Source organism: Cyprinus carpio, chromosome B6 (genome assembly GCF_018340385.1).
Source record: "Cyprinus carpio isolate SPL01 chromosome B6, ASM1834038v1, whole genome shotgun sequence".
Taxonomy (NCBI): domain Eukaryota; kingdom Metazoa; phylum Chordata; class Actinopteri; order Cypriniformes; family Cyprinidae; genus Cyprinus; species Cyprinus carpio.
The window spans coordinates 20,226,574-20,252,156 of record NC_056602.1 but is presented as its reverse complement, the minus strand read 5'-3'; the positions used below and the strand labels follow the sequence as shown (position 1 = coordinate 20,252,156).

The following is a 25,583-nucleotide window of genomic DNA, read 5'->3' as shown; positions in this document are numbered from 1 at the left end:
CGTGCATCATGCTTTCTGACAAGTGATGAAATAAATTTTCTATGCAATTTGACTTTTAATCTCAATCACATCTGTTTAAGTGAAATATGGATGAATGAATACATACTACATCAGTTGAAGCCTGAAAGTCATGTCTACACTAATATAGCTGTTAAAATGCTGCCTATTTATGACATTATAAATTATATTATTGCACAACCCTGTCATTAAAGATTAGTAGAGATTGCACATTTTTGTTTTTTTAATTTAATATTTATATTTTATATTAAAGGTATTATTTACCAGAATTAATTTACAGAAAAAAATTCCAGATGTCCTAAAATGCTTCATGTCCAAACTGTGCTTTAAAAATAACCATTATTGTTATTTATGTTTAAAAGAAATAAGTAAGCAACTTTTAAATAAACCTTGGGCACTCCCTACCCACCTGTTCGTGGAGCCATTGTAACAGTAGTTGGGCAAGAAGTCATAGTTGAGTTCCCAGAAGACATGGAGCGTGATTCTGCCATAGGGCGCAGATACATTGTGATTTGCCTCACGGAACATGGCGTCGATACTGTCCAGCGTCAAAAACTTACTGAGGAGCTTATGGGTCATCCGGTTTATGTCCAACAATCCCTCCAACTCCTGATCAATGACAGAGAAAAGAAGAGCAATTGGAACAAAAAAAACACTGTCTCACTTTCTGACATTTGTATTCAGATGCACACACATACCTACAACAAAAATTTGTATGAATGAGCTTTGGAACAATTTCATGGCTTTTTGGAATGCATTTGTCACAGTCAGACGTCTATTCAAATGTATATACATTAACGTGCACACACATACAGGAAACAAACATGAATAAAATTATTCACTAGACTAAATTATTTCTGCTGTACTGAATTTAAATTTTGCTGTGAGAGATGGCCTCTTTTTTATAAAAAATCCTGAACCGACAAATATCCAGCAAATTTACAGATCTCCATATGAGAAAATGAAAACCGCAAATTTCCATAAAAACAGAGATTTTAAAGGATGAGGCACCATGATGGAAGTGAGGTCCTCGCTCTCAAAGCGGTTGATGGCGAGCTCTAGGGATCTGTACAGTGCCGAGGACACTCGCTGGGTGATCAGACGGTTCAAATCAATCGATCGTCCAAGGAGCTGCAAGAGAAAAGGACAAGGTTGTGTGGACTTAAAAAACACCACTAATAAACAGTAATGAAAATGTAAACAGAAAAGCAGCTGTCCTTACCTGGACATGTCTCTGTTTGAGAAGCGTCTCGTAACGATTGGAGGAAGGCCATGAGATATTGGCGCCCTGATTCTTACATTCAGCTCTTAGTCTCTTATCCAGAAGGAGACTGAAAATAAAGCACATTTTTTAATCCCCAAAGTAACTTGCAGTACTACTGAAAATTTTTTATATATTTGTTCTGAAAACCAATTCTGTCCGAATAAGACTATAAACACAGTTAACAGACCTTCCGGCAAGAATCTTGTAGTAGGCAAAAATTTGATCAGCAAGTTTGTAGACAAACTGGTCAAAGCAGAGGTTCACCTGGGGGAAAGAGAAGAAAAAATCACTTGAAAGAACACTTAAACTTGAGTAAAAGAAAAATATTATTAGCAATGCAATAACTGCCTCAAAGGATTTTATTTTGCATTAATGTAGAAGGTCAAGAGGGTTTTTACCTCAGCTTCAATCTCATCATAAAGGAACTGCTTTTTAAACTTTGTGAGAGCGTAGTTTGCGCTGTCGTTGTACAGATCCAATGAATACAACACATACCTGAAAAGATCAGACATACTTAGAAGCATATTTCATAAAAGTATTCTGTTTTGCACATGTACTATGGCAATGCATGTGTTAATTGTATTTTTGGTTCTCACTCCATCATAGAGGCCTCTTTAGTCTCCAGGATGTGGTCAGTGAGGATCCAGGGCATGGACATCTCAATTGGGAACTGGATGCGGCGACCCATTGTGAGCTCCAAAAAGAACTCACGGAACCAGAGCTGGGACAAATCACAGCACTGCTGCAGCGTCTCTGCAACACATCACGAGTGTGTAAGATACAAAACATCCCAGCAGGCACAACAACATCATAAGACGTTGATATTAGATTAAATTTCGGTTGCGACGTCAGGTGACCAAAATTCAATGTCAACTCAATGTCTAATGTCAATGTTAATTTGATGTCCAATACCAACGTCAACTAACGTTGTTATTTGTTGTTTTTAGGTTGTGTAACCAAAATCCAAAGTTAAGTCAATATCAACCCGATTTTCATTCTCAAGCAATATAAAAGTCTCTCTGACATCATGTCCAACGTCAATGTGATGTTATACTGAAGTCCTGTGCCTGCTGGGATTCTTAACACCAACCACATTCAACCAAATACAATACAACACTGCCATGTTGATCACAAATAACTGAAGAAATTATATAGGCCTATACATTTCATTAAAAAAAGGTACACATTTATTTGGATTAAATAATCTAATAAAATTTGCAAATATATTCAATTTGCTTTAAATAATCTTATATAATCGAATGTTTTATAATCTAAAAATTAACTAAATTTATTTTAACAAATTTTTAAATACTTTTGCTGTTCATTTCAGATCAAATGTGTATTTGTGCTATTTAGGCCTTATCTTTAAAATAAAAGCCTTTTAATAAAGGAATGACATTCATACATTTTTAAAATGTATCTTAAGTGTCTATATACTTTTTAGGCCTCTGTGGACACAGAAAAGCTCAGTAATGGGTATTGATGCAGAATGGAATTAAAAAGGTTGGTTAAATAACAAAAAGTATAGCTATATAGTTCGTAATCATTTTACTGTTGTTAAAATGGTGAATGCTGTATGTATGTAATGGCTAGATTGGTGTGAACTGCCATATAGCCTGTTCTTTACCACTGAAGTTGAGCAGGTGAGTGTAGAAGAATGATTCGCGATGGAACTTCTCGATGTCCAGGATGGTCGGACCCTCCAAACTACTGCGCAGAGTCTTCTTTGAGCCACTCTTATCAGCGACCAGAGACTCCAGCATCGTCCTGACCATATACAGCTACACAGAGAAACAGAAAGAGGAAGCAGATGAAAGACAGTGCAAAGTTGGATGTCTTTACTCTTCACACATGCACAATTATCCACCGCTCCATAAACAGATTCTGCTCTGGTCATCTTTCCACAGATGGAAGGATCTCTTTTGCATTCTGGTCTGTGTGCAATAATGTGCTGATGGAGGGCACACAGGTGTCAAAGCTTCCCTGGAGATGTCAAGTGCTCGTCTGTATCTCTCCCCTTGGATTCCATCTGGAATTGTGTCTGTTTGGCACTCTATTCAAATACTGAGAGGCTAACTTCTCAGTCATTGTTTAGGTAAAATCGTCTTGAACAAAGTATTTTCTTTTATCTTTATTTTATTAATGAAATGTGGACAATACAAAAGAAAACAGATTTATCTCCCTTTTGTCCCCCTGTTTGAAAAACATGAGACATGACTGGATCAGATTCTGTCTGTATTAACAAGCAGGTATATAACTGTAAACTACTCACTGAGGTATCGTACATAAAGCCAAAATTTTAGGCATCAGTGCAACCCTAGTTCAGAGCCGTGAGATTCTAGACAGGAACCTCTTGTGGCCAAATTCAATCATAATCATACAGCTCTCAAGGAAATGGCGGAAAAGCATGAAATCAATCCACACTAAAACAAAAACATTGAGTCAAGAGTTAAAATAAAAAATAAAAAAACATGGCATGGGAACAATCCTCAACACATACTTTTTCAAATTAAACTGACACATGTATGATTCAAGCAGTAAAGCGCTGAGATCACGTTGAGAGGCAGCACCGATTACAGCTCAAATCCCCGAGGCACTATTGACATTCAATACGACACCCTTCCATGGCACACCAGATCAACCGTGCTTCATGCAACATCTGCAGCAGAAGCGAGTGGAAGATTACAAACACTTCTGAATGACACTGGGGGAGCTGTGTGTGTGTTGAACGCCGGTTTCACACCGCACCCGTAAGCAGAGCCTTTTTTTTTCAGCGCCCATGTTAACAGATTAGAGTATTCACATCACACGCAGAGGTGGTGCGGCAGCGTGTAGCAGGGGCAGAGCAGATGCGGCAGATCGCTTCGGCGCCGACTCTATTTTTGCTGCGCCGCTTACACTGAATTAAAACCACAGTGCATTGATCTTGATCAAAACTAACCTGATTAACATGAAAAATAACAATTTCACCATAAAATCATGTAAGTGATGTGTTTTGTGTTTCACAATCACAGGTCAAAAGGCACACAGTATTGATAAATACTTTAGCTAAAATAATGTTTTTTTTAAATAATGTCTAAGTTAATACTTGTTCAAAACAATCACTTCAGCAAAGTTTGTACTGTTTTCTGCTTATTTTGTTAAATAAAATAATTATTTTTTGTTAAAAATATACGGTCCTTAAAATGATAATATAAAATATATTTTAAAATACAGAAACAAAATCATTTTAAAAAGTAAAGATTCTGAAAGCATTGAAGGAGATCCCATAATAATTTAATGTAGATTTACAGTAGTCACAACAAATTTTACTAACATGTTTTATTAACTTTCTATTCATCTGTAAATCCTGAAAAATAAAATGTGTCACTTTCCACAAAAATATTGGGCCTATGTGATATGATTAATATCATGGTGGTTTCATTATAAACATGGTGATTTTCTCTAATATGGGCACCTGACATAATATATGATATTTACCATCTGAATCTAATCATGTTAACAAACAGAAAAGTCAGCCATCTATTAATTATCATGTTAATTATTGTGCCTTTACATACTTTTACATATTCTTCTCATTATTGAAAAACTGTTGCTTTAATTATCTTAAACCAAATTGGGAACCATTAAGAAGACCTTTGTCTCAAAATATATCCAATAATTTTAGCGATTCTCATTTGCTACTTAAATCTACAACATTCAAAAAAACATCACATATTCGAGTTAGCACAGAATCAATTACACGAAAACACGTCATTGCCAGCAGTTATTGTCAAAACTTCAAAGGCCTGTTTAAATGATTAAAACTAGAGGCATTTATTAACTTTAAGATTACTTTTTATCATGTAAACTACCTATGTACAGCATGTTATATGCACGTGTGGGAACACAGAGGGGAACACAGCCACATCACAGCATGCTGCCCATATCATAAATCAAAGCACATGATGTCAAAGTCGGAGAACACCTAAAAAACGTGACCGAATGAATGATACTCGTCTGTATTTGCAGTACACAAGCCTCGGTTCAGCTGCTCTGCATACGCACTGCTTCTGCGCTGCCTCTGCTCTGCTTGCGCATACAGTGTGAAACCGGTAGAAACAGAGTATAGCATTATGGCTGGTTAAGTTGTTTCAGCTAAAGAGTTGCACAAGGTGAAAATGAAAAGTAAAAAATATATTAAATGCCGCTGCATTCAGAACGCAAATCATAACTACAGACATTTTAAGGTAACTGAGTTCTGAGGTTTGTTACTGTCATACATCTTCTGTATGTACAATTGTGTGCAAGTTACTACATTGTCTATGTATTGTGAATTACAGAGCTGCATACCTGAGTGCTGGAGGGTCCTACGGCACGACGAGGAACTTTGATATCAAATCCCCCTTTAGGGTCCTTCTCGCCCCGCAACGCTGGGTCATTATGTGGCTCTCTGCCAGTCTCCCAATCACAGATGGTCTTACGGATGGCCTGGAGGATGCTGCAACAAAGTCACAGTCACCCAAAATGGACTTAAACAACTAGAGCTGCAAGATAGAAAGATCATTCAGTTCGGTGCTCTGTTGTACCTCTGGACGACATTCTTCTTTTTCTTGATGGCCTGACGCAGCGGTTCTCTGAGCGTCACCTGGGCAAAATCTTGCAGAGCTGCATAGATGGTGTGACGTATTGCGTGGTTGAACACACTCTCCATACGGCCCATCAGAACCTGCAGGCCCTTTATCATGGCAATGACCTAAACACATGTAGACAGAAGCACATCCAGAACACAGACACAAACTCTTCTGAGTTTACTTCAGACACACTAAAAAAATCAGTCAATGACACTGAATAAGATTTTATGAACATTAAGATGACAAAAGTTCTTGATTTGCAATCAAAAATCAATTCAGTCACTGATATGATTCAGTGAGTTCATTCAGAGAAGGACTGATTCAAAACACAGGCCCACACAGTTAAATACTACATTTTTGTCATTCTAAATAAATGATAAAATTAAATAAAAATGTAAAAAAGAAAGTAAAATAAAATAATAAATAATTATACAAGTTAAAATCAATTTCATTATATAATAACTTTCAAATTCAAATGTAGTTGATGTATTCATTTAAGAAAAACATGAATAAATTGTTATTGAATAAAAACTCATTTTGAGTGGAGGTCATGAGGTGCAATGACTTTTAATATGTTTGTGCATTTATTTTGTGCTTATAATTACAATGCTACACAGCTGAGCTGTACTGACCTCCACCAGAGCAAATTTCTCCTCGCAGGTGTAGTTGTATCTGGTGGCACGTTCATACTCCTCAGCGTTGTCTGGGCATTCTTTGTTGGAGTATTTATCTGTGGGGTGCACCAACTTCCAGGAATACTGCAAAAAGGAAAACATTTGACAATCTTTCATGTATAATTGTTTGTGATGATTATTCTGCAAGAGATGTAAGAAAAATCTAATACTTCAAAGCTACTTCACTAATTTCAGAAACTAATATGGTCAATCATCTCCATCCCCAGCCTAATTTGCTACAAATATCAAAAGCCATTTTACTAATTGCCAAGAATGGACTTGTTTCAGGCTGTTTCCATGGCAACAATATTTCACAAGCTCAACAGCATGAAATGTTTGTTTACAGAAAAAAAAAAGTATAGTTGGAACTGACAATAAAAGTGATTCAAATGAAAGGTAAAAACATTGCTGGCCTTGTTGAAACAAAAAGGAGTGCACACCCGGGAAGTGACAGGCCCTGTATATTCAATTAATCAAGGTTCAAGCGCTGTCTTGAATGATACTGGAAATCAGAGGTCAGTTAGTCTTTAGTATGTGCGACTTTCTGCCTGATGAAGTGCATGGTGTGAATGACTGTCCTCAGACACAGAGCAGGACCTGAGCAAAATTATTTCAGAGAAAATTCATCTTTCCATTTTGAGCAACTCAATTAAGCAGCTCTCAGAGACTGGACACTTCTATCAGACAGCACTCATTAAAAGAGCTTTTGACTGGCTGGTGTTTGTTACTGCTGATAGACGGTTTCAAAGAACTTGGCATGTTCATTAATCTTCTTTTGGAGGACTGTATACTTCATGCAGATTACAAAAACATTTTAGAGTTGACCGTCAAGCATCTCAAGTTTAATATGGTTTCTTTTTCTTCCTTTCTCTTAAATGCCTGAAAGGGAGGCACTTTTGTAAAGAAAAAAAAGACAGTAAGTCTGAAGACTGGCGATATTATGTAGCTTTTTTGGTATTTTGGTTTTTATGGAGCCTAGGTGTGATAACATTTTTCCATTCCATTATCAATATTTTTTGTTGAGCATCCTGTTTGAGAGTTGTTCCAGTGATGTGTGTGTGCTTTTGTTTTGATTGGATTTTATTGTCATTTTGTCATTAACAAACACAACAGTTGAGAGACACTGGAAACTAGTCAGAGAAAGGGGAAAGAAAACAGGACATAATTGAAAAAAATTTAAATAAAAACAAATATTTGCTCATTGTTGATGCATAAATAACAGAAAATTTTAAATACTTTAATATAAAAAAATATATATATATATAAATAAAATATATAAATATATAAATATATATAATGTTTTATTGCACACCATAACACATATGGAAATAAAATCTTCAAAAAAATTTACCATTAAAAAATTATAATAAAAAAAAAAAAAAGATACAAAAAAAAAACACTTTTCTTTTTTTTGTTTTGAATGTTTTGTTTTTATTGTGTAATGACAAGTATCCATTGTTCCAAAATTTCAAAACTGAAAACAATTAAATTTATTTTGCACAAAAAATATTGGATGGATTTTCAGTTTCAGTTCAATTTTTAGAGATTATTAGACTCTTTTTAAGTGATTTGGGGGGCTTTGTCTTTTACCAGGCAGATTTATAAGGGAACAGTATGAAACCAGGGATCCAGCCATGTGTCACCCACATAATCACCACTGCTCATCAGGAGTTCAGCTTTTCCTGGTTGGTGGTCACATACATAAATATGAGTGTGACAGTTCCACTCACCACTTCCATGACCTGAGCGCTCCAATGAGAGAGCAGCTGCAGACCCTGCAGAGCCAGATCAAACAGCTTCCTGTATTCAGAGTCTGTCTTCTGGGCCTCCTGACGCCCTGAGCCAGTCACTACCTGCAAAAATGAGAAAAGAAGGCAATGACAGAGCAAGAAAACAAGATAACATAACATCCAACACAACTACTATCATTAGAGAGAAAATGAGCAAATTAATGAACCACAGAAATCTCTTCACACAAGCTAATGACAAAACTCCAGGATCCCTGCCGCATTTACAGAAGCGCATGCTGCATTCGAAATGAACAAACACAGGAGAAAATGCCAAAACCCTGTTTCAGCAATCCAAGACAGCACAAGACACAAGCATTGTGTGTCAAAACCCCTGACATCTGACAACCAGGGCTGTGGAACGAACAAACAAATTCCTCCCCTGTTTCTCCTTGTCACCAGGCTGCTGTCACTGATAGCGGACCCCAGTTGTCCTCTGGCTGCCAATGCGTTCTCATTATAGTGCTGCTGCCATGTCTTAATTCAATCCCAGCCTGGCCTCCTCCCCTCACATTTCCATATTCATCTGTAAGAATACTGCCCCCGTGCTTCTGAATGCAAACTCTTGCTGGGTTGCTGAGATTGAGCCTTGAATCCATTCAGCCAATGAAAAGGGAATCATGTATGAAGTGAGAGCTGTTCGCCCACCCATGGATAATAAATATTCATTACATCTACTCACATGAGAAAAAACTAAATCAGCAAGGGCAATGAAAGCCACTGTAGCTTCTGATTGTTGTTAAGCTGTATGATTCCCACCATTAATGCACTTATAAAATATATTTTTCAGCATCCGTTAGGCTGAGGCTTATTCAGTTTAATTAGCGATTTTATTTTACCATAGTTACCATAAGAAATAGAGTACTAGCAGAATATACAGCATGAATACTTTTATGCAGCGAGGACGCATTAAATTGATCAAAAGTGATCCTAAAGGCTTCACATTGCTACAAATAAATCCTATTTTAAAAGAACGCTGTTCTTTTGAACTTTCTATTCATCAAAGAATCCTGAAAAAAGTGTATCATGGTTTCCACAAAAATATCAACATTTTATAATAGTTAGATATGTGCTTGAGCATAAAAAACAGGATATTAGAATGATTTCTGAAGGTTTATGTGGGTTGTTTGTTTTGATTTGATTTGTATTTTTTGTGTTGATTGGTTTTTTTGTTTTAAAATGTTACATTATTTCACAACTTGAATGTTTACTGTATTCTTGATCAAATAATTAACATTACTGCAGCCAAAACTGTGATTTAAATCCAACCCTAATAAGCATCAACTGCTTGAATGTGATGCTAAACAACACATTTGTTTTTGCCAGTTTCTGAATCAAAGAACTACTCAGAAAACAAACTTCGTCAGAGGTCTTATGTTTAGAAATAGCAAGTCATTTGGCATATTAGGTAATAGACATTTCATCCCCCAACGTCACTGGCAGCATGAGTCAGTGCATGGCAACTGGGGAGTCTGCACTGCATATGTTTATAAAGATGGCTTTGAAAAGACAGTGTTTTCTTTTTCAAAAAACCTCTCACCTCACTGTTGCTGTAGCGAGCCAGCTCAGAAATGAAGCGCATGTGGTCATCACGGATTTGAATCATCTGCTCGCAGATATTATACTGCGGGCTACTGCCTGCAGATGTGCACGACCACCTAGAGGATGGAGGAGGCCAGGCAATTAAAAAACATGGAAGGGTCCAGTAAATAGAAAAACATTTGGCTATTTTCATTTCTGGTGAACTTTCAGAAAATTTGGAACCATGTACTGCCAAATTTTTAAAAAAGGATGTGGACATACAGAATTTTTTTTCATTAATTAATTAATGATGCTTTTGCAATCTTAATTCTTCATTTATTACAGTGTCTTGGAAAAGAGCAACCAGTACATTATTAAACATATCTTTAAGAAAGATAAAGTTATATGAGTTTGGAAGGGCAGGTTTACATTTTGGGTTAAGCTAATACACATCTGCATACAGCGTGGACACCCAGGACACCCACCTGGATTTGTTTTCCTCATAGTGAGCGCTGGTTTTGATATAGCGGGCCAGCTCAATCTGCATGTCACCAAACAGAGGAACTACCTGCAATTGCTGTAGGGGCAGGGCAGAAGGTCAAATCGATTTTAAATCCTCCAATAAAAGTGGTCAGATGAGACAGATTGTGGTTTACACCAGGTATTAACATGCAGGTTAAATGCATTTCTATTTGTGAATGTCAAAAAAAAAAAAAAACTGATGTCCGTTTTTATTTCCAAAAGCACACAGACAGACACACACCTTGAAAAACTTGTCGATTTTCGTGAGGTTGATTCTCTTCTTGGCATCCAGTTTGTAGATGTTGCTGTTGGTTCCATCCATGAGATAAAGACCAAAGCCCATCACCTACAAGACATAGTCACACCAAACTATGTGAAAAACTGGTGTAAAAATCCTTAATATCTTGATTTTTACATTAAACATTGTACAGCTTGGTCAAGATTATGATACATAAATATCAAGATTCACATTTAATATTGTCAGAAGTTTAAGAAATACTAGCAAAAACATAGTACTATCCTTAACTAGAAATGCAGTGGCACTTTTTTTCCATTTTTCTGTAATTGTAAATATTATACCATATAAGTCATTTTTTTTTAAGAATTTTTTTTTTTTTTATTCAGCAAGGACACATTAAATTGATCAAAAGTGACATTTTAATGATACAAAATAACTCTGCTTCAAATAAATGCTGTTCTTTTAAACTTTCTATTCACCAAGAAATCCTGAATAAAATGTAGCAAGGTTCAAGCAAAAATATTAAGTGGTGCTACTGTTTTCCATATTAAAAAAAAGAGCATTAAATCATCATATTAGAATGATTTTTCTGAAGGATCATCTGAAGAATGGAGTAATTCAGCTTTGCCTTCACAGGACTAAATTACATTTTAAAATACATTAAAATAGAAAATATATTTTAAACTGTAATAATATTAACCGATATTGCCGCCTTGCAGCCTTGGTGAGCATAAAAGATTTCTTTTTAAAAACATTCAAAATATATGCTTACTTTGAGTAGCATGTGTTTCTCACTGGGAGTGAGGTACATCTTGTTTTCGTAGTAGTCCACACACAGGTTAACGATGTCTGCCAACAGCTCATCAAATCCGTTAATCACTTCAAGCTGCTGCTGTAGGGACTGAAGCAGAGATGCCCCTCAACATCAGCAACTCGTACACAGAACGTGTCTAAAGCACTGCTGCATGTATTTGTGTTTATTATGCTGCTATATCCAGTTTAGTGAACATCAGTGTTCATGAGCTGGTCTACATAAAACACAAATATGTCTTCACTACAGTTGCAAAACAAATTAACACACCTCGTTTGTTTAGATACTTTATAGTCAATGCACTTTCTTACAGAAGATGGTGTGGTACCTGAGTGATCTTGTTGTGGTTGGCCAGGAACATGGATAAGTTCTGAGATTCCTGAATGGAGGATGGCTCGGACATTTTCCTCAGGAACTGGGCAGCTCTGATGGACAGAGAGAGAAAAACATAAGCAAAGAAGAGAAAGACCAACAGAACATATCACAATCAGGCCAGTTTATACACTATATGTCACTATAACAAACAATTATAAATAGATACTTTTATAAGACAAATACAATTATTGTAAAAGTTTCTTTTGTAATTCTGATTGGATTATTGTAGGAAAAAAAAATCTAACGCTGAGACCTAGAAAGAAAAACACAACAAAAAAAGACAGCCATAGAGAGACAGAGAAAGACAGCAAGAGACTGACAAGAAAAGCATTTGAAGACATGAGGTGGAAAAACTGGATGGGTGGTTTTCATATTTTCACACTTAAATAAAGTGTGTTCAGAAGGTGGGCGCACTGAAAAGAAACTCAAATCTACGCAGATACAGCAACTCACACGATAACCTTGAGAGAACAGGGGCCTTAAAACTATACAGATCTAGTGTCTTGACGACACACAGGCCACGTTCACACAGCAGCAGAAAACAGTTGTCAGTCCTGTATTTGAGTCCTTAACACGGTTACGTTCACACACAGTTCGGTTGCGTGTGTTCTGAGAATGCGGTTGTGAGTCCTGAAAATATACGGGTGTGAGTTCAGTTGCAGAATGCGGTTGTCACACCCGTATATTTTCAGGACTCACAACTGCATTCTCAGAACACGCGCACTGTGTGAACAGAACAGGACTGGACAACTAGTTGTCTGTCACGTCATACAGTGCGAGAGAGCAGCTCTGCCACAAAAACACACATCTACCGTGTGTTACGTGTTTTCACGTGTGGTTTCAGTAACTTACAGTGACGGAGAAGTGATCCGTTTCATCTGAAAGTTTTAGATCCAATAAGTTTTCCACCGAAACCGCTGCCGTCAGTTTTGTGTTCTGTGCGCGACTCAAATATGCTCCGCTCTCTACCCAAATTTAAAAGCTGCTGTCGGTTAATGAAGATTTGACGGAAGAACTTGTGGCTCGATTGGACTCTTGTCATATCAGAAGTAATAAGACATTCAGAATTATGGATGTCGCCATCTTTTTACTTTGGTCACTGTCGCTATGGTAACTGGTAAGGAATACGGGCTTGACTCCCTTTGCATATTCATACAGACAGTATTCCAAATGCAAATGTAAGCTGCTGTGTGAATGGGACATTTTGAGTAAATGCGGTTGTCAATCCCAAAAACTGACAGTGTAAACAGCCATAGATGTGCAGCACCTCTGTTCCATTTATCATAACTTTATTTTGACACTGTGGAATCTTGTATGGCTATTTCAACAAGTACTGTATAAAATAATGAGTATGCAGATAATTAACAAAAATATATCACTAACAACATACCATTGCACTGCTTCAGCCTGGAAAATGGTCCAGACTTGGTCATTTTACAGTCACATGCAAAATATGCTTTGTATATATGATGTATAATTAAGTACACATATTAAAAAGTAGTTTTTTTATGTTTTTGAAAAATGTCTTGTATGCTCACCAAGGCCGCATTTATTTCCAAATACAGGAAAAATAAAAATATTGTGAACCATTGCTACAATTTAAAATAACCAATTTCTGTTTTATTATAGTTTGAATTTGAAATGCAATTTATTCCTGTGATGGCAAAGACAAATTTTCAGCAGCCATTATTATAGTCTCCACTGTCAGATGATCCTTCAGAAATCATTGCTGATCATCTTCATTCATCATATGCTGATTTAGTGCTCAAGAAACATTTATTCTTTACGATTAAATTTTTGTGGAAACCATAAAAAAAATTTTTTTTCAGGATTCTTTGATGAACAGCATTAAATTTAAAAATTCAATATATCTTTTGTAACATTTTAAATATATTTACTGTCAAGTTTTGACCAATTTAATGCATCCTCGCTGAATAAAAGTATTAATTTGCTTAAAAAAATAAAATAAAGAAGTCATACTGGTAAATACAATGCATAAAATATTTTCTTAGTTTGTAATGTCTGTAAAATGCCAAAAGAAATGTGTGTATACTACAGTGATAACCAGAAGAATTCAGAATTCAGATGTAGAATGACTGCCATCTAGAGGATGAAAGTATAAATGATGAGGCTAGGTGCAACACTGAGGCTCACAGAGAGCAGTCTGTGGTTACCTCTTGTAGGCGGAGTGATCATTTTTGACACTGCACTTCATGTTCTTAAGTTCGTCCAGCACCGCAAACATGTTGATGAACTTCCCCAACGTGAGCAGATAGGCTTCAGACACGAAGTCCTTCCTCCGCTCGGCGTGACACAGTCGACGCACTTCCCCACAGAAGCGATCTATTGCTGTCCTCTGAGAGAGAGAAGTAAAATGAAAGAAGCATTAGTGTATCTTACAACATCTTATACTGAAATCTAGAAAATAGCATTAATCTTTACCTGAAAGTACATGAAGTTCATTAGTTTAGTGACTTCAGGCTCAAGCACCTCCACTGTCTTCTCATAGATCTCCACTCTGTTGGGCTGTTCATTACACTTCACCTGAGAGAAGGACAGATGGAGATGGTCAAAACAACATACTTCCAATCCGTGTTGATTGTGTTGTGAGTTTTTTTGAGCGGATTTAGGCATGACTAATTTACCTGAGGAATAGCTCTTGAACAGCTCCTCCAGGTATACAGCATCACGGCATACTCCTGTCCTTCCTCCAACATCTCATTCTATAACACACAGCAAGAGTGCCCCATGAAATTATAAGCAACTGAAAGCACACAGACTTATTCTACACACAGTGGGGATAAAAGATGAAAGGGATAGCTCACTTAAAAAATTTAAATTCTGTCATCAATTACTCACCCTCATGGTGTTCCAAAACCTTAATACTTTCATTCATCTCCGGACCACACATTCAGATATTTTTGATGATATTTTGAAGACTTGTTGAATAAAATTTTTTATTTTTGTTTCCTTTGCACAAAAAAAAAGTATTCTCATGGCTACATAAAATTACGACTGAACAACTATTTTAACAATGTCCTTACTTTCTGGGCCTGGGAACATTTTAGTTACATCGCTGTCTATGCAGGGTCAGAAAGCTCTTGTATTTCATCGAAAATCTCTTAATTTGTGTCCTGAATATGAATTGGTTTGGAACACATAAGGGTGAGCAAATAATGACAGAATTTTCATTTTTGGGTGAACTATCCCTTTAAGGCCACACTGAAAATGTGGATTTTTTCTATATAAATTATTGTATCAATTGTTTGATTATATTTAAAAATGTTTTAAATTAGTTAAATTAAAATAAAATGCAGAAATATTAAGGATTTAATCTACACTATTTCAAGGTTAAAAACTTTGTTAAATTATACTAAATAAATGATAAATAACCGATAATTCACAAAAGCATTTTAATACTGTCAATTTTCCAGGTTGCTTAAATTGTATTGCTAAAAATGTATTTTATAATTCATCATTTTCTATTAAATAAAAGTACATAATAAAAAAATGAAATAATAATATTTACAATAATGCTAAATAAATAGCTGGACTAGTGATCTCAGAATTTTAAAGCCCAATTTACACATCAAATGCAGCTTCTACAAAAAACCTTTATCTCATGATGAATGTAATGCCAAAGAACAGATTAACCCACTTAATCTTAAGATCAACTCTCTAGGAGAAAATCTTCCTTAGCGTAACAAAATGCTCTTTCATAGACATTCTGAGACTTTGTGAGTGTGGGTGTGGCACCACACTACTTCCACACACACTCTTCAATTCCTCAATGATGCCAAACAGCCCCTGACAGCTATTACCTCTCACTAATAGAGCACATAGCAGCTCACATTCAAATCAAAAACCATTCAGAGCAGCCCACTCTGCTCGGCCAGGCTCCTTGAACTCGGACAATGAGAGTATCTAATGGGCTCTCTTAAATCCATTCAAGCCCCTGACAGACTCCTTTAGCAGGGCTTCCAGAGGGCTGGCTTGATGGACTGGTTCGGACAGTCAAGGTCAGCTCAATGGAGCTGTGATGGAGTCAAGGTTTAGTGATTTAAAGAAGGTTAGCTAGGGAAGGTGGAGTTGAACAGCTGCCTGATTGTGTGGAAATGCTGAGAAGATCTTACCATGTTGGAGTGGACGGTGGCCTGCTCGATGTAACGGGCAATGCCTGTCACAAAAGCATTGCGGTCCTCAAAGTTGGTGTTGAAGTTGGGCTAAGGGTGGTAAAAGAGAAAAACCCTGGTTATGCACTGTCTTCAGGTATTTTGGGTTTATATAAATTAACTGAAGATCTAGGTCAGTTGTTACCTGGTAAACGAGCGAGGAGGGCAGAGGCTCGATGCAGGGCTGCTGATCTGGAAGTGGCAGCTCCTCCAGCAGGTCCACATTGGACAGAGCATCTTCCAGAGTCACCGTGGACGCCATCACTCTAGAACAAAACACATACTTTCCATTTTAGAAGTCAGGAATGAATCAGAACAGTACCATTGCGCAATCACAATGTCAAAGAAGTTTAATATTTGATATCACAGATGGCAAACATCAACAAATAAAGTAAATGTTTGGAAACTATAGCAACAGAGCAAAGGCAAGCAAGAGTTTTATAGCTGACAGGAAAAAATAAAACCTCAAAATCATCAAAAAACTCTCCCTTATCGTTGCAACTGGGCAACTTTTTCACACCTCACAGCGTCGACTGTCAGAATGAAAGTGCTCTCCTACTTCCTCTCTTCCCCTTATGGGGCAAAACCTCATATCGATGCAAAAAAAAAAAAAAAAAATCTTCACTTTATAGACTAGAGGCATTCGTGCTGACAGTGTTTAAATTGCTAGAAATTCCCAACTATTATTACACTGAAAATAAATCACTGAGATACAATGACTGATTATCGCTTTTTTCTCACTGGTCCAGAGCCTGTACATTGAGCAAACATCATCTGCTTGGCTGTGATTGTGTCATGTTTAGAAGCAGTTTCACATTTACCATGGAAAGACAAATCGCTTGTTGCTGAAACTAATACTGGCCACAAGCACACAGAAGTGGCTGACAGACAATTAAAAGACATCAATAGAGGAAACGCCATGCAAGCCAGAGGAAATGGAGATGGGCTGCTGTGGTCTTGTAGAGATTCCAACAGATGAACACTGCAGATATCCGTATTAAGCTGTGGCTATTACTTACACATATCTAGACATATTTAGAAAGTAAAAGTGTAACGTTACCTGATCATGGTGGTGCACTTCTAGAATTAAAAGAGAACTTCACAGAGAAAAAAAGCAGGAGACACATAATCAGGAAGCAAGCGAATAAAAAAAAATTAAAAAAAAAAAAAAAAGAGTAGAGTCTATCAGAAAAACAGAGAGTCTCTAGAGAAACACAGTGATGTTATCAGACACACACTGCTGCGGTTGACACTGGCAGCTGCTTTTGACTTAGCAGCTGTACTTTAAAATGCAAATCATACACACTCAATTGAAGCTGAAGAGCACCATTAATAATATGTGCAATATGCAGAGAAAACTAAGTAGAACTGTAGACTGACTTCCTGAAGAATGTAAACGGGGAGGGACTACGTGTTTGGCAGATGGGGGATGGGCAGAAGGGAAAGCATTTTGGAAACCTTTTTTGGATAATATTAAGTTTAAGTCACCAGTGGTGAAATCTGAGATTGAACTACTTTTGAGTATTGAGAATAAACTGAATTAATGTCTATTATGAAAACAAAATATACATATACATACACAGGGTTTCTGCAGGTTTTATGAAGGTAATTTTAAGACTGCAAGAGCATTTTTAAAACCAAGTCAAGAAAATGTAAGGGAAGAATTGAATGGAGCACAATATTCTTTCTAAATGCAAATATCTAGGAGAACATAAAAAGTTATCAGTCAAACTTCAAAGTTTTAAAATACAATCTACATTACTTTTAATTCATTTTACGAAAGAAAGAAAGCTAATGTCCTGATCTGAATAGCTCTGCTTCAAACCAAAACTTTCTGCTCTGATTTCACCTTAAACCTTTAATTTGTGTACAGTAGGGCTGGGACGATAAATCGATGCAGAATCGATTCGTGGATCGATTCTTAGATTTTCAGAATGCATCGCGATTCCTCTGGAATCGATTCTGAGCTTAGATTTTAACAGCAGATGGCGCTCTAATCTAGTTTTTATCTGCACACTCAAATGCTCATGAAGAAGAGGGCTAAAGAGCGCTAGTGCATTTGGCATATCATGTTATTTCACCTCAGCTTAGAATGCTTTTATGACACGAGATTAATGTTAACACAGCCCACTGTGAACAGCTTTGTAATTCACTTCAACCTTTTCGAATTTTATGAATTATTATTTTAGGTTCAAGTGTGTGTAAGGATTTGGAAACAAGGAGAGTACGGTTATTTCTAAAGCATGGAGTGCCATCTGATGTTCAAAACTCTGCTCAGAATCAAGAAAGAATCGCGATGCATTCGGAAAATCTCAGAATCGATGCGGAATCATTTCTCGATTCGCGATGCATCGATTTATTTTCCCATCCCTAGTGGACAGGTAAATTAAGACACTTTAAAGGTGCTGTATGTAGGATTGACACCGAGTGGTTGAACTAGGTATTGCAGTCCAAATTCAAAATATTGGAGAGGGTTTTTTTTCACCCGGCCCCTCCACCTCAGACTTGATGCACTTGCAGGTTGCCAGATTGACGACAAACAGGAACGAGCGCACTTGACGATGAACGAAATGAAATATGCTGTGTTTTCTGGCAACCCGGGGTGCCGAAATACAATTGGGTAAACTGGCAGTGGGAGGTTTACACAAACCAAAACAACTACAGACATTCCGGCCCGAAATGCACATTTTCAAAGGAGAATAACTGACTGTAGCATTGTTTTTCAGATAAACAAGTATATTAAGTTAGCATGTTTCTTAAATATCTGCAAACATATTATGCAATTTTTATATAATATATTTAAGACCCGCAGAAGATCTGTTTTAATATGTACAACAAGTAAGGATGATTCTTACGCTCATCCAATGTCAAAACGTCATTTTAGACCTAGTAACAGAGGCTTGAGCCTTTATTAGCAGACTAATGCAGTCATTAATGAAGTTACTAGAGATAGATAGATAGATAGATAGATAGATAGATAGATAGATAGATAGATAGATAGATAGATAGAGTAAAGAAACAGAGATTAAGAGTGAGTGAATTACCTGAGTCTGTGCATATCTGAGCAGTGATCAGACGCAGCGTCTCTACTAATATCACAACTGTCAAATAGGGAAAAGTTCATCTTCAAGAGCAGCGCAGTTATTACCTCGCTTGTGAGAAATGTCATGTAGCTTTAAATTGCTAAGCTATTTTTACTGATAAAATCGTCAGAGCAGCGCTGACAGCACGTTTCTGTTGTGGGTCTATGTTTGTTTCCGCGTGTGCAAGTGCGTGTCCGTATACTGTATGTGTGTGTTTGTAAGGGAGAGAGAGCAGGAGAAAGAGTATTGCTTTCTATACATAATGAAAATTTTTGTTTCCACAGAAACAATGTCTTTTTTTATCATATTGTTTACTATATTTATTTGTTTGGTCAGTGTTGTGGGTTTAGGTTATTTTGCTGTAAAATAACTGAAATCATTTTGCAAAGTGATATGGACATGTAATGCGGTCAAGACCTGCCTGGAACTACTTTTGCATACATAAATGCACACATTAGAACATTCTTCAACCAATTAGGGTACCTTTAGGGGTAAATAATGCCCCGGTGTGCTGCACCAGTGACAGCTTTTGTACCTTTTTTTAATCAATAATTATAACTTGTCATAATGCGGCACTAACAAAACCTATCAAACTCAAACAGAAATGCATCTCTTCAATCTGATCTTTCACAATGAACTGAGATCTACACAAATAAAAGTGATGTAACTCAGAACTGACATCACGCGATTACTATGCCCTTAGAGTGTAGGAACGTAAAGTGACAGCTGGTGCTGTAACAGCAGCTGGTATTATTTCCTAAGGCATGTTACACCCACTTCTGGCAGCTCTATTATTAAACTCATATTATGAATATTCATAAACGAGCAGCTAATCCATCCATGACGAAAACTACGGTCCCTTAAATTTCCAAAACAATGCAATTCTTTTTTTTTTTGTAAGCTTTACAGCATGAAACCGTGAAGGTCAGTATCTTTCATCAAAAAGGAAGTGGGTAAGAAGTTGTGGACAACAAAACATGTCAGTTCAATATTGTGGTTTTATCTGTGAAAATTGAACAAACACTTTAGCTGAATAAACAGTCTAGCACATTTCACTCTAGGTTCACTTGCTTCAAATATAATGCGGATCTAAATGTTAACAATCCATACATTTTTGGGATTAAACAACCTTTCTTAATCGCTGTGAGGCAAAAAGGAAGTTGGATTACGTAAGATGAACATCGTTCCTCTTTAACACTGCAGTAGTTCCCTGATCTCATTTTTCAGATGATTCATTCTTCGAAAAAAATGCTGACATGCAGTCAGAAATCCTGTCTTTTGTTATTACTCAATTTTAGTAAACTGGATCATTGGGCATAGAGGTCCAGGCCTTGGGAATGACATGTTTAACTCCATCAGACCACTGCAGATATAGCAATGCTATGATGTTTAGAGACCACAATCCTTCCACAGGCTTTACAAGCCTCATCATGTTGCAGAAGGTCTACACACCTGAACATTTCTCTATGGGGCAGGTAATGATTAAGCACGGTCAAACAAACAGGGACAGCATTAGAGAAAATTAGAAAACCTGCTAAAACATTTGGTCTGTAAAATTTGTGGAATCTGTGGAATTTTATTAGGGTGGAAATACAAAAATGCAGAAGTTCAATCTGTAGTTTTAACAAAAGCCTTGGAGCTGTCAAAAGACAAAATATAACCTATTTTGAGTCACCTGGCAAACTCTTGCTGGCAAATAAACTTGGATATCTGGGTGCAGAGAAAGAGTATACATTCTTCATTTACATATAATATACATATGTAACAAAGCTGGATGAAAATAGGCAAACTTTAAACAGACAATAACTTGCTTGCATGTCATTTGACCATGAATCAGAATACACAGGTTGTGCTGCATATTTTTATTCACTTAAAACAACCAACTCCTAAGAGAGATGAATCAAACTAAACTGGATGTGTTGTATGCTATTGATTCCATAATAAGGCGCTAACTCCTTTAGAATCCTTTATTCATGAATCCCACTAAACTGGCTGAATGCTCGTAAGTGCATGCATTTTGAAGTACACTGTTTCATTTGATTTCTTTTGCTGAATATGTGCAGTGTTTGTCACTCTGAACTCTTCCTGTCTAACGCTGTGCTTCTTGGTCAGAATAAGCTGTAAAATGAACCAGAATTGATGCTGATGGTGACTACACAAAATATTTGGAGACTGCAAAACCAATTCAATGATAACAACATTGAACGTTGAGCTTGGACGTCACTTGTCATTGGACTGTCTCCAGTTTGACTGGCAGGATGGAGATAAGACACTGATTCTGACCATGCACATGAATCACAACCTGAAATGCAAAAAAAAAAAAAAAAAAAAACCTTAAAGGGATACTCCACCCCAAAATGAAAATTTTGTCACTAATCACTTACCCCCATGTCATTCCAAACCCTTAAAAGCTCCAATCGTCTTCGGAACACAATTTAAGATATTTTGGATGAAAACCGAGAGGCCTGTGACTGTCCCATAGACTCCCAAGTAAATAACATTGTCAAGATGCATAAAAGGTATGAAAGTCGTCATCAGAATACTCCATCTGCCATCAGACGTGCATTCTGGATTATATGAAGTGACGGGAAGATTTTTTGTAAGCGAAGAAAACAAAAATAACGACTTTATTCAACAATTCTTTTGTCAACAGACTCCTCTGTGTCTCTTCATATCACTGTATGCTGTGTATGCTCCTTGTGGTGCAGATGACACAGAAGAGCATACGCATATACACTTTCATGCCTTTTATGCATCTTGACAACGTTATTTACTTGGCAGTCTATGGGACAGTCACAGACCTCCCGGTTTTCATCCAGAATATCTTAAATTGTGTTCTGAAGACGAATGGAGCATTTACGGGTTTGGAACGACATGGAGGTAAGTGATTAATGACAAAATTTTCATTTTGGGGTGGAGTATCCCTTTAAAGGTACAGTTCATCCAAAAATGGAGATTTTGTTATCTTTTACTTACCAACAAATTATTCAAACCCTTCTTTCTTCTGTTGAACATAATGATTTGCATAGTAATGAAAAAAATGCTATGGAAGTCAATGGGGACCAGATGTTGGTTACCCACATTATTTAAAACATCTTCTTTTGTGTTTAGAAGAAGAAAAACTCATACAGATTTGGAACAACCTGAGAGTGAGTAAATCACAGAATTTTCAATTTCAGGTGAACTGTCCTTTCTGAAGTCACAAAGTTCTATGAAAATCTAAAAATATCAAAACCTTCCAGGCTAAACATTCCCTGAGACTCATTCTGCCATGTTTAGTTTGACACCCCATATGTCCTGGTCTGGCTGTCTGCCCTGAGCTCTTTAATTCTCTGACATCCACTAAGTCAGTATTAAAGAACAGCGGCTCTCTTGCACACTAAGAAGAAGATTTCCACCTGTGTTGATGCATAATAACTGGCCATGCCAAAACATGACCTCAACTCCAGTTGCACACAGAATGAAAAATGGCCTTTTCTGCACCACGTTCTGCAGATTTAACACCCGCTGCATAGATCTACACACTCACATTTTCCTCTTGTGGCAGCAGAGAGGTGGTGGGACATGTACAAGAACTTCACAACTTGCCGCACACCCTGGTGTGCTCTCTTACTGAAAAAAAACCATCTCTGATAAGTGCCACTTTCACATCTCAATATGCACACTTAAAAATGCACAGCCTTAATTTGAATGTGATGATGAACAACAGCATATTCTGTTGCATTACACAAACATTTTTTCAAGTACGTCAAAGTAGACTTGTGACCGACTTGACTGAATCTTTTAAGCCTAAAGATGCCCTTCACCTATCTCCAACATTGGCGTATGACTGTTGCATTTCACCTCCTAGAGGCAGGCACACAGAGAGCTTTCAGAACTGCCGTGATGTAGCCTTCCGCTTATTCACCCTAGAAAACTAATAAATAATGAACACACAAACCAAATGATTGCCAATGGATGCCAATTTTACACTACTGTGTCACTTCTTCATGCAGTTACAGCAGTGTTAACTAGTTTTCTGTTACTTAATGCAAAGGTAATAAAACACAAAGTACAGGGCTATAAATGTTCACTTTAAAAAAATGGTAATAAATAAATAAAATAAACCTTTGTTAAAAACGCTAATAACATTCACAGCCTGTGAAAAGGGTCCATATGTTTTAACAAACATTTTGTATATGCATATGGTCAGAAGAACACCCTGCAGATTTCGGCAGTAGAAATGAATGACCTATGGTCTTTGTTTGTTGGTGGCTTAATTTGTTCTAAATGATCTGCTGAATCATAAAACCCACTCAGTCTGCCACAGAGGAACAAATGACTTCCTAAAGCATCATCAGAAACTCAAAAGGGTGTGGGCTGATGAACGGCCTGCCTGAACTTCCAACAATCCCACTGACCTCCAGCCAATGAAAGACATTTCCCTTTCTTTTCTGTCTTTAAGCCATTTTCAGTCCAAAAAAAAAAAAAAAAAAAGAAGTATGATTACAGACATAGACTAAGCCTAGTTCTAGACTAAAGGGCTTTTCGATGTAAACCACCCATGACAGAGTAGTTTAATCCATGTTTAGTCTTAATCTGCAATGAAGAAACAAACTTGCATGGTTTTAAAAGACAATCTGAAAGTTTACAGTGCTCTGATTGCTCTGATTATAAGGTTTCTCAACCAGGATTGTTTCCGTTTCTGTAAACCTTAATCTTGAAATGCAATGTCAAACGAAACATATGTAAGGAACATATTATATATGTAATCCATTCTAAGATGTTAATTTATTGAATTGTGTTTTATTTTATTTATTTATTCCGAAAGGGCAATATTTGTTCATACTTGAACTCAAAGTCAGGGGCATCTTTCTTTAAACCATACTTTCCACAGTCACCAACTACTTTATATTATTTTCACATTCAGCAACAGTTAAGACAAGAACTACAGATCTCTACAGACAGAGGTGTCAAACCAATATTTTCAGACCTATATTTTATATATCTGGGTCATTTTGCCCCATAAGGATGTGTAGATTTATTAGACAGACATACAGAAAAAAATGCTCTTATGAGTGAGTGAATCTAATTGGCAAGCATGACAAAATATATAATATATAATAGGTTAGGACACAAAAAAAATCATCAAGATTTTAAAATAACTAACGTTAACGTTATATTACTTGCTGTTCGACAACAGAACATACAGAAACACAACTAACAGTTACTCAGTACCTCTATACATATTTCACACTAACTACGCGACATAACTCACACTTTACATGGCTCTGTAGAGTTCTCTCGCGTTTGCAGTTCAGACACCCTCGTTTATTTTAATGGGAGCGTTCTAATTTGTGCGCGTTCGCGTGCAGGCCCACACACCGACAACGTAAAACTTCAAACAACTCAAAGAAATTCAACCCAACAATACCTTTCCATTCGGTCTCGCACATACTAAACCATACATTTTTAGTAAGAAATATTTCCAGAACAAAACTACGCGAACGGCGACTGTTTGACTGACTAACGAACTACAAAGACAGCGGTTGAAAAAAAGACAACACCCAGAATAAAAGTAAGTCAAAGCTGCACACTTACTTGAGTTTTCCAGGACAAACAATCTGCTTCAACTATTCATTCAGGCATTTTTCGTTGTGGTTTCCAGTTCTGGTGTGGCTGAGAGGATGAAGGTAACTCGTTGGGCGGTTCTCGGTGGTTAATATGTGGCGGTTTGGAGTAGTTGAGGGAGTTCGCTGAGGAATCCTGCTCGCGGTGAGTGCAGTCGCAGGCGCAGCTCTGGCTGGAAGTTCCTGTTGCGCTCTACAGGGAAATTCAACAGGAAACTCCAGCGCCGCAGTACAGCGCGCTTCCAGCAGGGGGACCACAGTCCTTCAGGAAAATCCGCACTGAACAGCCGCGAGTGTAGAAGCGGGATTTAGAAATGTGACATGATACCCTGCGTCCCAATGTGCATACTATCCACCCTGTCTGCCCTAAATAGTATTGATTACAAATTTCACATAGAATTTAGGATGGATAGTATGCACACTGGGACTCAGCCATAGTTTCCATCGTGTGGAATATAGTGTGAAATGTAAATATTAAAATATCCAAATGTACCCATTCTATTTTTTTATCTTTTACGTTTTCCTGTCCATTTAATTTATTTCCTTACCTCATCCTATTTTCCACCTTTGTGTATTTCAGTGCAATATTTCATTTTAGAATATTGTAGCATTTTGTTGCAGTCTCTTACACTCACCAAGGCTGCATTTATTTGATCAAAAATAGTTAAAATAACTAATTTTGCGAAATATTGTTACAGCTAAAAATGTATTTATTCTTCTGATGGCAAAATAATAATTCTCAGCAGCCACTGCTTCAGGGTCACTTTAGAAAAAAATATTTCTAATCTGTATTATTTTTGTGGTAATCACATATTTTTTTTCAGCATTTTAAGATCAATAGAAAGTTAAAAGAACATTTATTTGAAATATTTTTTTTTATGTAAAAGGCTTTTCAA

At 36.9% G+C, this 25,583-nt stretch overlaps 1 protein-coding gene across 1 annotated transcript in view; it reads right to left on the bottom strand.

Annotated features, from left to right (window-relative positions):
* cyfip1 (cytoplasmic FMR1 interacting protein 1) overlaps positions 1–24,990 on the bottom strand; it is a 37,741-nt gene extending 12,751 nt beyond the window's left edge. The window contains exons 1-22 of the mRNA XM_042726128.1: positions 24,659–24,990; positions 16,141–16,261; positions 15,957–16,046; positions 14,469–14,546; positions 14,266–14,367; positions 13,998–14,179; positions 11,777–11,873; positions 11,410–11,538; positions 10,641–10,745; positions 10,363–10,454; positions 9,897–10,014; positions 8,300–8,422; positions 6,528–6,653; positions 5,851–6,017; positions 5,615–5,762; positions 2,910–3,063; positions 1,879–2,035; positions 1,681–1,777; positions 1,470–1,546; positions 1,241–1,349; positions 1,030–1,149; positions 427–627 (exon numbers count right to left, since the gene is read on the bottom strand). Coding sequence (XP_042582062.1) covers positions 427–627; positions 1,030–1,149; positions 1,241–1,349; positions 1,470–1,546; positions 1,681–1,777; positions 1,879–2,035; positions 2,910–3,063; positions 5,615–5,762; positions 5,851–6,017; positions 6,528–6,653; positions 8,300–8,422; positions 9,897–10,014; positions 10,363–10,454; positions 10,641–10,745; positions 11,410–11,538; positions 11,777–11,873; positions 13,998–14,179; positions 14,266–14,367; positions 14,469–14,546; positions 15,957–16,046; positions 16,141–16,257 — 2,589 coding nt within the window. The 5' untranslated portion in view covers positions 16,258–16,261; positions 24,659–24,990. The remainder of the gene's footprint in view (positions 1–426; positions 628–1,029; positions 1,150–1,240; positions 1,350–1,469; positions 1,547–1,680; positions 1,778–1,878; positions 2,036–2,909; positions 3,064–5,614; positions 5,763–5,850; positions 6,018–6,527; positions 6,654–8,299; positions 8,423–9,896; positions 10,015–10,362; positions 10,455–10,640; positions 10,746–11,409; positions 11,539–11,776; positions 11,874–13,997; positions 14,180–14,265; positions 14,368–14,468; positions 14,547–15,956; positions 16,047–16,140; positions 16,262–24,658) is intronic.
* Positions 24,991–25,583: the final 593 nt, after the last annotated feature.